General features: G+C 30.3%; 2 protein-coding genes across 8 annotated transcripts in view; both read left to right on the top strand.

Moving 5' to 3' along the window:
* The window catches only part of LOC145306322 (uncharacterized), a 228,818-nt gene extending 218,493 nt beyond the window's left edge, over positions 1–10,325 (top strand). For 3 of the 6 annotated variants that reach the window (XM_080148405.1, XM_080148406.1, XM_080148407.1), the window contains 11 exons: positions 357–509; positions 1,014–1,235; positions 1,564–1,620; positions 2,087–2,167; positions 2,526–2,596; positions 3,022–3,077; positions 4,210–4,296; positions 7,382–7,447; positions 7,903–8,044; positions 8,397–8,599; positions 9,047–10,325. In XM_080148405.1, the coding sequence (XP_080004531.1) occupies positions 357–509; positions 1,014–1,235; positions 1,564–1,620; positions 2,087–2,167; positions 2,526–2,596; positions 3,022–3,077; positions 4,210–4,296; positions 7,382–7,447; positions 7,903–8,044; positions 8,397–8,599; positions 9,047–9,105 (1,197 nt within the window). In that variant the 3' untranslated portion in view covers positions 9,106–10,325. Of the gene's footprint in view, positions 1–356; positions 510–1,013; positions 1,236–1,563; positions 1,621–2,086; positions 2,168–2,525; positions 2,597–3,021; positions 3,078–4,209; positions 4,297–5,625; positions 5,745–7,155; positions 7,448–7,902; positions 8,045–8,396; positions 8,600–9,046 lie in introns of all 6 variants that reach the window. The other 3 variants (XR_013874951.1, XR_013874952.1, XR_013874950.1) reach the window with 3 other exon arrangements.
* ND-B17.2 (NADH dehydrogenase (ubiquinone) B17.2 subunit) overlaps positions 1–11,055 on the top strand; it is a 397,876-nt gene that overhangs the window by 170,569 nt on the left and 216,252 nt on the right. The gene's annotated exons all lie outside the window — the stretch shown is intronic.

Here is an 11,055-nt window from a genome sequence, read left to right as displayed (position 1 = left end):
AATTAAACAATAAAAACTATATTACATCCCATAATTAAAACACTCCCCTATTACTTTCCTATTACATTTAGTGTCAAATAAACTGAACCACTAAGAGATATTTTTACTAGAGCTATAAATAGTTTTCTGTTTTACTTTCTAATGCATCTTTGCGTGTTATGACAGATTTTAGGTCTTTTAAGTATAGTTTGTTTCTACAAAAAATTCCATTCATATGTCTATTTGTCTATCTATGATAATACTTTATTACAGTTAACTGATCCTTTTTATTGTAAATGTTTTATTTTTATCCTTTTCCTTCATTATCTCTGCACAATAAAACGTTATAATCCAGCATACATTTACTTATAATTTAGGCATTGACTGAATTGAATGAAACATTGAGCAGCCGCCTGTTAAACCTGGAAGGACTGCTGGCGCAGGTCCGCCAGGAGTCAGCCAACCAACAAGGCAGCCAGGAGACAAGGATTGTTGAAAGCCATAACACATTGATCTCAAGACTTGAAAAGGTATTACATACTTTATTTTGAAGCGCGCGAATATTTCGCAGATTTACTCAGCAAGAAGGATTTTTTAAGCAAAACGCCTAACGTAACAGATACATGTTTTTGTGTCCGAAATATTATATTGGAAATTGGCTGAAAAGTAAGCATTACTAACAGAAACTTATATCCACCACATAAATTTATTTAATAAAAAGGTGGTAACCTAAGCTTTGATATAAAAAAAATACCACCAAGCTTTGTTAGCATTAAAGAAGATTGTATTTTTCTGTCTTTCCTTCTGTGATGATGTTCTCTATTCGGTCATCTTTAAAAAATAAATCTGAATTTTTTTAAAAACTTTGTGAATCATTTTCTCTCTGTGTCATGGTTATATGCCCTTGTCAATTTATTCTGGGTTTTCACCTCTTATCCCTTCCTTTTCTCTATCACCAATAAAGCACTCAATATAACTCAAAATTTAAAATAGCTTTATTAAATAATTTAAATATTTGTCCTTGTTTACTCTAGATTGAGATGAGCCACAAGGAAACCATCCAGAAGATAGTTTCTGACCAGTCAGGTGGTCTGTCTGACCTGCAGGCAGGCCTGGAGCACAGGATCCAGCAGCTGGCCAACCTGTGTGACGGACAGGGCAGACAGGTGGAACAGAACACTGCGAAGCTGGCGGCGATCATGGCAGATGTGAACAGAGATTTTGATGGTGTGAGACAAGAGTTGGCTAACTTTAAGGTAAATATTCTAGAAGCTACGCTACTAGAGGCCATTTTGGGTGTTTGAAGTGGTGGGGGTTGATTTTTTTTTGGGGGGGAAATAGTGCAAAATATAAAAGGCCTTTCCACCCTCCCCCTTTTCAAATTAATCCCTATGCACGCAAATGTACCTAAAGACCTTTCTAACCACTGAGGCAATTGGAAGAGCAGCCACAGTTACTGTTGATTTTTTATGTTATGTCATTGAAAAGTTTTAAAATATGTTTTCATTATTTTCTTATTCCGTATATGATTTAGATTATAAAATCAAGCTTGATAGAATTATATAAAATATTTGTGTTTCTTAGGTTGAAGAAAGAGATGAGAGAGATCTCATTGTTACCAGAATAGAAACTAGAATTAAGGTAGTTTTTAGTTTCATATGATTCTCGGCTGCTTCTAAAAATAGAAAATTTCTTTGAAGATCTTTATGGCCAACCGCCAAAGAGCATCTACTCTATTACCTATTTTGTCCGTATGTTAGTATGATATCGCTATTTTTTCTTTTTTACCCCAACTTTTATGCACAGAAACCAACTACTAATTTTGAAATAAAACAAAAAATTAAAGGTGGAAGAGTAGGTTTTTTTGTTTCTTTGTTTAATAGGTAGGGTTTAGGCATTCGGAAAAAAAACTACCTTCACCCCCACTAAGGGAAAGCAAAATTTTATTTATTGACAACTAATTACTACAAGCTGTTGTGCAAGAAATTGCTTTCAATCAACTAATTATTTCATTACGGAAAAATTTTCTTCAGATGGCCATCCCTTGCCACTACAAAAGAATATTGATATTGCTGTGTTTCTTATATCATTATCCTTCTTTTTTTAGGAAAATACCAACACATTGGAGTCACACTTCCAGTCCTTGGAGTCCAGAATGGAGTCATTCCAGTCCTCTCACTCCTCAGAGGTAAACAGGGAAATAGGGATAAGACAATGGATGATAACGTAATATTATATAACACTTTAACTCCTTAGGTAGATTAAATTTTTGATAGGAATTGTTTATTCTGGTCCAAACTTTCCCTACACAAAATTTTCTCATCACAAATTTCAGAAATTTTTTGGAAGACTCATTTACAGCTATTGTCTATTCTCTTTAAAAATCATTAAGAAGAAATATATAACAAAATAGTGTCAATGTTGATATGACAAAAGTACAAAATTTGTACAGGAATATAGTTTAGAAAAATGAAAATACTTTAAAGGTATTTGTTCAATAAATAAGGTTAAGAATAGAAAAAATTCAAGCTTCGTTTTAATTTCAGGTATCTCGAATGGAGAAAGTTGAAAAGTATATTCTGGAAAGAATACAAGAAGATGATAATCTACTTAGAAGGTATTCAAATAAATCCATACTAAAGGCTACACACCCTAAAGGCCTCAAGGGGCACATGAGGCTGTGGGGAGACGGGGGAGGGGAGTCTATCCCCTATTTTCAATTTTAGTTTTAAAAAAATGAAAATTAAAATTGGGAGGTATTTTTTCTTGGGCGATTTTTCAGGAGGGTTGTGTTACCTTCCCAAAAATTAATTATAAACTTTCCCAGGACGTATTAGAAGCTGTACACGAATACAGACAAACAGACACACAACCTCTTTCTTTTATATAAGGATATTTTGTGTGTCTGTATCAAAAAATCTCGCTAACCGCTTGACCGTCTTAACTTAAAACATAAGAAATATACACGAATTTAAGGCGGTTAGGTAGCCTCCACCCCCCTTTAAGAGGCCTCAGAGCACAGCTAAGACATATTTTTTTTAGATTGGATGCCGTTGAGAAGCTTGGTGCTGAACATGATAGGCTTCTAGTAGAATTAGGTAAATTTCTAATCATACAAAGGATGCATGTATATTATAAAATTATTATAATGTTCAACTTATTAATTATTCCAAGAGAAAATTATGATAGCGCTTTTTTGTTTATTATAGAAACAAAGATTTAAAGGGCGAATATAGGTTTGATATAATATGAGCTTATTTCAAAGGTGCCATTATATAGATTATAAATAACTTAAGGATATTGACATATCTAATTGTATAAGTCTGTTTATAGCTTAAAACCATTCTAACTCAAGATAGTATTATGTAATAAGTGTGGTTCCCTAAGAACTCAATTACCCTAGCATCACACAAGGCTTCGTAGCAAGGTTGAATTAAAAAGCTTTCGTAAAGGATAGTCGTAATAACGTGGAAACCAATTAATCAGGGGTAAATATACCCATCTTCTACCTTAATACAAATTATATAAAGTAAAATATTTAAAAGTTTAAAAAAACATCAAATAATGTAAAAAGTAAAAAAAAAATAATTAATAAAATTTTCTTGGAGGAAGAATGATTTCAAATCCCTGTTTTTTTAAGGTTCGTGTGTGTGTGTGTTAAAATTGCGTACATCAGGGTTTTTATATTTTCCAGAATTAACCAATGATCTTTGTACAGAAAATAAACTTTAAGACGTATTATTTACCCTAGTCAAAACTTTTACGCAAATTATTTCTACGCTTTTTAAAAATTGAATTAAAGAGTATATAATCTAAAATAATAAACATTTAAATTATCTTTTAAGGTGCGTGCCATTGTAATAGTCAATCAAACTTAAGCAAAATAGTCAAAAAAAAAGTCTTGTAAAGGGCTAAAATAAACCGTTTGTCGTCAATCTCATTTATCATATGTTCAATTGAAACAGAAAATTGCAAAATCTACTTAAGGATTTTTTTGAATTTTTAAATTTGGCATAGATATTCTAAAAGTATGAAATGGCACCTTTCATATAAGCTCATATCATATCGAACCTATATTCGCCCTTTAACAACACATAATTTATTTTTAAATTTGGTCGTACTGAAATGCAGGGATCTAAAGAGATAAGATAATATTAACTACCAAAGATTTTAACCTACTATTAAATGTTCCCCTAACTCTTTGTCAAAATGTGACACCTGTCGTATTAGATGAGACAGTGGGCCACAAGACGAGCAGAATTGAGTCAGATCTGGGTAGATACAGAGATACTCACACAGAACAACTCAGATCACTCAGTAAGTTTCAGAATAACTCAGATCACATTACACAAATATCATGGATAAGTTGTCTAGGAAGGGTTATATCATCTGAAGAAAAACTATTTTATCTCCAACTTTTTCTTAAGTTTGATTTTTGACAAATAACACAATTTGTCTCCCTAAGGAATAATTATAACAAGTTTGGTGGATATGTTTTTCTTTGGATATAATATTCCCTCCTGGGATTATCCGTTTTGATTTTAAAAATTTTATTTATTGTCTTGTGATCTAAGTTATCTTTTTTCCTCTTATTTTTCTTCTATTTTCAAATGAAGATTATTGAAATTGTTTTTTTATCCCGATTAAACATAAATATGAAACAAAATTATGAAAACAATTTCATAAATCTTTATAAAACTTATTAGTTTCTTCAAAATGAATGTTTTCTTCAAATTCTTTGTTTGGTTTTTAATTAGAAATTTTTCATATTCTAAAAGAAAAAATTTATTTGGTAAATAAAAAAGAAAATCTTGGATTTAAAATTAGATGATCTAATGTTTATTTTAGATAAAAATTTATCCTTAGATTTTTTCTATTTTAAACATTAGCATCTAAAAAACACATGAACACTAAAACAGCAAGATAAATATAATTATTTAAAGCTTAGCAGGGGATAAATTATAAAAGTCACACCTCACAGCTCTTGTTAAGTTGGTTATGGTTATTGTTTTGTCAATTTGACACATAAGGTTTGTATGTCCCTATTTATAGAGCTGAAAAAATAAGGTTTAACTTAAGCTAACTTTGATTTATACATTTAATGATTTCTTTCATTAAGGTCCAAAAAGTATAATTATTCAAGGTTTTGTTAAACCTTATTTTTCAATTTTTATTAAAATTAAGAAAATTATCTAGATTTAAAATAACTATTAAAAGGAAGCACCAAAATTTAAGTTGTTCAGTAAAATATGATAATCATAATTACAGAAGAATAATAATTTTATTTAGAATAGATTTAGGTAATGAAAAGAGATATCTGTTTGCAAGTTGAATTATGTTTTAGTATTGTAACATAGCCTCATAGATTAGAGTAAAATCATTTAGAGTGTACATTTAAAATTTTGAAAGAGTTTTTTAAAAAATTGGAACTGTAGAGTTTAAAATGTTTCTGTACAACAATGGTCTGGATTTTAAATTTTTTATAGCAAAATATTATATAGTTGTAAATAAAAACTTTTTTTTAAGTTTACAAATTTTCTAAAATGCAAATTTTTTGTTGATATTTAAGATTAATGATCTAGAAATTTTTGTAAAATCAAAAGTCAAAATGGAAGGATTATGATTATTAACAATACCCATCCCCAGGTTTATGGATAAAGAGACTAAAGCAGAGTCAAATAACTTGTAATTCTCAACTTGAGGCAGTTCTATTGCATATTCGCATGTCTTCACCATAAACAAACATACAAGCACAACTATTTTAAGTAAGTTTTTCATGATATACACATAAATGGTGTTAGTAGAAAACAATCACTCCATATTCAAAAATAATAATTTTCTGTTTTTAGTACAAATATTTATCCAGATCATGCTTATGTGATGTTAAAAAAAGAAACTGTTATTTCTTAGCTTCACTGCATATGACTTGTGTGTAAAAACTTAATTGCTTTGCAAGCTTTAATATATTATTGCAAATATATATTGTGTTTATCACTGCTTGCTTAATATATTTGTACATTGTTAAGCAATGGTGGTTAACTTTCTGTACTTTTTTAATTACATAAGCATGAACTGGATGATTTTTGGTAATTTTAGAACAAAGCTAAATTAGAATATTTTCAAAAAAATATATGATTGTTTTGTTAGCACCTATTATTTGAAGTAAGAATCTCTAAAGCTTTTTAACTCAATGGTAAATTAACTGTTTTATTCTATAAGCATAATATTTTAGGATATTATGTTGTAATTTGTTGTCCTTAAAACTGTCTCTGATTTGCTTCTTCCTATGTATTAATTTAATTTCTATATCATGAAAATTTAATAATTTGCTATGTTTAGCATTTATCATTTTTAGAAAACTATTTAGTGTATAGATTCCGGTTGCATATTTATTTTTGTCACAAAAGTGGAGGTTGCAAAAATCACTGTATGCTTGTATTGATTCACAATATTTTAGGTTATGAAAAAGAGCAAAAGAGCAGCTTAATATTGTACTTATTTCTTTAGGAATCAGAAGGATTTCAGTTGAAGTAATTATTATTATATTGAATGTTTTATCACTTTTCTTTTTATATTTCTGTCACATAATTCTACAATTCTTAGATTTAGTTTTAGGATTAATTTTATGCTTATGAATAAATCTTCAGAAAATTTTATCCAAATTTACTTAATTATCTATGAGTTTAACATTTTGTTTGTATATCATATTGTTAAATAAGTTTAAAACTAATTCTAAATTTAATATTAGCATGATTATAAACTGCATGACTCTTGAAAAGTGGACTAGAATCCCCCCCCCTGAAAAAAAATTGTTGATTAGCTTTCAACACTCCCCATTGATTTAAGGGCTTACTTTTTATTTGAGGTCAATGCTTTTTTGAGTTTGGGCCTTTTTTGTTGCTTTGTAGCTTTTTTAGAGAGCTTTAATGTTTTTTTTCAATATTCAATTCAATATCTAAAAATTCAATATTTTATGATTCAAATTTAAACAAAATTGTCCTGTCTTTTATGAAAATTGTGTTGTTTTTATTTAATTGAGCACCTAGTCTTACAATAGTTGTCTCATTGTCTTCTAAATCAAAGCAAAAAAGCAATTATTATTTATTAACAATTAATTTTTATTACAAAAAAATTAGTCCACAATTCGTATAAAAGGGGCACTATCTCTTTCTTCAGGTTTAGGTCGGGGTTCTTCTCGTGGCACCATTCTTCCTCAAACTTCCAATGCAAGCAATTCTTCCAATGCAAGTAAAATGGGGCGGTGGTTTAAAAAGAAAAAGCGCGGGCTAAACTGTTGCGCATGCGTAGACAGTTCCCGCCACCACAGTGTACACAACGTGTACGCTGCCGCGTTACATTCTCCGCATGGCGAGGATGTTGATGACTCAATTGCATCTTACAGGGGCGGACGTGCAAAATGACAAGGAGAATTTCTGGACTCTACTTGTGGAGATCTATTCAGCATTCAGTAAGTACACTTTGAAATAAGCAAAACTACTCTATAGTCTAATCTTTAAGCAATATATTAAACGATAAGATTTTTTCTGGTTTTAAGAATTATATTAATTTGTGTATTTTTGACCTTAGGAAAGTATTTGTTTTAGAATCTAAAGATGTTATGAAGTTTTTAAACTACTCCTAATAGATTCATGTATTTAACTAAGGTTTCTATTCTGTATATTTGATCTTTTAACAGATACGTTGCTAAGGGGGTTGTTAGGAGGGTTGCTAAGAAGTGCATGTTAGCTTTAATACTCTTTGGAAGATGACGTCATTTTGTGTAATCCTCAAGCTTTTTCCATTTTTATTGAGAAAGGGAGCAAAATAGCACTGAGACACCCATTTTTACCCAAATTTTGTCAATCATAATAAAATGCTTGAAAAAATTGCCACCCTTAAATCTGATGTACCATGTGATTTTAGGAGGGTCCACTGTGGTTCTCAAATCTGAGGGTATTGTTAGGGAGCATCAAGCTGATGTTCTGGGTGTCTACAGAATGGTGGACCATTACAATGACCGCCCTGTCTACAAACAGGACGGCGGTGAAAACTTTATCTACTACAGGTAAAATATATAGGTGACAGGTAGTAGATAGATAGATGAAAGGACATACAAAATATAATTGTATTAACTTTATCCTTTTTTCTAATGATATATACTTGAATAACATCACGTATATTATAGTAAATCAAAATTAGAATTCCAAAATAAGGATACATACAATTTTACGTTTAAACTTCTTTTTTTCTCAAATTATACCTCATATTCATTAATTTTATAAAAGTGATATGCCTTTGTCTCTTGTGTTATAGCGCCTGGAATATACTGACAAAATTTACTTTCAGTAACACAAACACTGACAACCCATTCCCTTTCGTAAATGGTACAGGCCTATAAGATTTTATTTTAAATTCAGTGCCACATCAGCTAGTTGGTTAGTGGGCACAGTGGTCGGCCATCAGTACGGTTGGCTGCGTAACGGCAGCGACTCTGCGCAGGCAAGAAGATGGATACCTGACCTGGAGTCTGGCTGGGAGTACAGACCTTTGACTAGGTCCTCAGAGCTCAGCAACACTTGGTGCACGGATGATGGCACCCTCAGGATTGAAAGCTTAAGAGGTAAGCACTGCTGAACACCATCTCAAAAGGTTGCGTGATGGTATTTGGACAAATTGCGACACAATATTTCAACAGTAGATTTTAATTGGAACTTAAGGTCAAATTTCTCAACCACAAGAAAATGCTATTATAGTTATTTCTCACATCGTATTATAAACAGCTTTCCGCGGATATAGAATGTACAATCATAAGATTAAAACCAGTTTTTTTAGCCCGTGCCTTCGTTGAAAGCTGGATAGAATACGATGCTAGACATAGTTTTTTCGTATGGATGAGAACCGGTTCTTATTTACCGGATTCGAATGAATACGAGAAAAACAATTATTTATCTCTTAAAACTGAAAATCTTACCAAAGGCTAATTTAAAAGTATATTAAAATAAAATTTAAAAAAAATAGTTTTTGCCTTTTTAATTTTTCTGTCTAATTATTTTTTTTTATTTTTCAGAAGTTGAAAAAGTAAATGAACTGCTACGTGACATCAAGAACGCCCATGAAATTGATTAAACAGATTTTAACCAATTAAAAGTCTTATGTAATATCATGTTATTAAATCCAGCATTGTGATTGGTTATTGCTAGATTGTCTTTAACCAATCATGGTTAAGGATTAAGTAACATGACTAAAGTTGACTTCTTATTGGCTAAAAAAACGCGCGAAAGACAATGAAAGAAAACCACGTTCTGAAATTGGACCCTCATCATGCAAAAAAAATGTACAAAAGTATGAAATTTTAATGCCATGCATATCAGTAAAACTTTAGAAATAGTCTTAATATTAGCTTTTTTTGTTAAACTTAAATAAAATATTGTTACTAATAGATACAAATATCTACTGATGTCTAATATTATGCTAAAATATTAGAATATTAAGTGTGAACTAACACATACAAGCATGTTTGCATTATTTTCAACCTTTGAAAACAGTGTTTAATAAAATAAAAATATTGTACATTTTTTCTTTTATTTTAAATTTTGTTTATATTTGGGGTAGAAGCTTTAATTCTTTAATATTTACTTGTGATTAAGAGCTTAGAAATTTATGAAAAAAGCTAAATTATTAAAATTTGTTACCAATTATAAAGTTATTAGATGTAAGAAAAAATATGGAAAAAGTTGTAAAAAATGTGCCAGTATATTGTAAAATTAGAAGTATTTGGCTCACAAAATTTGATGTATTTTTTAAGGCTTTTGAAATCAAATTGCCTTCCCAATATGGTGCTTTTTTAATGATAAAATTATGGTGATAAAAACTGATAGATAATCTAAAAATTATGAAGTAGACATAAAAGATTTTAAATAGCAAAATTATCAACTTTTTGGTCAATTGTTGGTATTTTGCTTTATTATCTTTTATGTTTACTTCGATTGCTGCCTTTTACTTGTGATGAACTGTGATTTAATTTGGATTAACTTCTTGATAAATTTTGTAGTCAATGGTTTTGCTTAATTTTTGAAACTCTAAAGTTACTAAAAAAAATATAAAATGATTTAATGGAACTTTAAAGTCTCAAAATTAATGTTTCAAAACCTAATAAAAAGCTTTATAGTCTATACTGTAGTCAAAAATGGTTTTTACAGATTAAAATTTTCAATGAGGAAAATTTTTAACATCTTGAAAATCATTTGTTGTAAAAATAATAAATTTTTTTGTTGCATAATAATAAAATACTCTATTCTACTAACAAGGTTGTGTGTTATATTTAAATAAAGTATCATAACAACAAATGTATTTATCTTTTTTTTGGCGAAGCTTTTCTATAAATAGGGTCGGTCCGTCAGTCCGTAACTGTTAGATTTTTTAGTGGAACGGTCAATTTCAATCTTTGCATGGTAATTCCTGTAGTAGTTAGGTACCATTTAGAAAACGTAGGAACTCTATAATCGTTACCTGAAAGTACGTTTTAGTTTTTGTCAAAACAGTTATAAACCTGCACAATAACCTATGAGAAGCTACACCGTAAAGGAGAACCATATTAGTTCAGCGGTTAGCGACATCGTTTGGTACACACACATAAGATGCTTTTACTTTATTACAAGGATAATGAGGATCTTAAGGGATAACCCCCCACCCCCCCACTATTAAAAAATATTTTTTTTGTGTTTTAAATAAATGGTTAAAATTCAATGGTTCATTTTCAATCTATTACTTACTAAAAACACCGACTAGCTATTTAAGAATTACAAAAGTTAGACACCTTCTTTCTAAAAATTGTTCTCTATGCTTTAGATTCGAAATGAATGAATATGAAGTATAAAACAATTAGGGTTACACGCCAAACGTAGGAGTCCCAAACGAAGGAGTGGAAAAACATCGGAGTGGACAAACGCAAGAGTCCCAAACGTCGGGGTGGGACAAACGCAGGAGTGGGACAAACGTCGGAGTGGACAAACGCAGGATTTTTGGGACAAACGTCGGAGTGGACAAACACAGGAGTCCCAAAAAATATTTTTTTTC

The sequence above is a fragment of the Acartia tonsa genome, chromosome 14, assembly GCF_053477335.1.
Source record: "Acartia tonsa isolate MP-2025a chromosome 14, ASM5347733v1, whole genome shotgun sequence".
NCBI lineage: Eukaryota > Metazoa > Arthropoda > Copepoda > Calanoida > Acartiidae > Acartia > Acartia tonsa.
The sequence above is the reverse complement of the archived record's forward strand: the minus strand, read 5'-3'. Positions and strand labels throughout refer to the sequence as shown.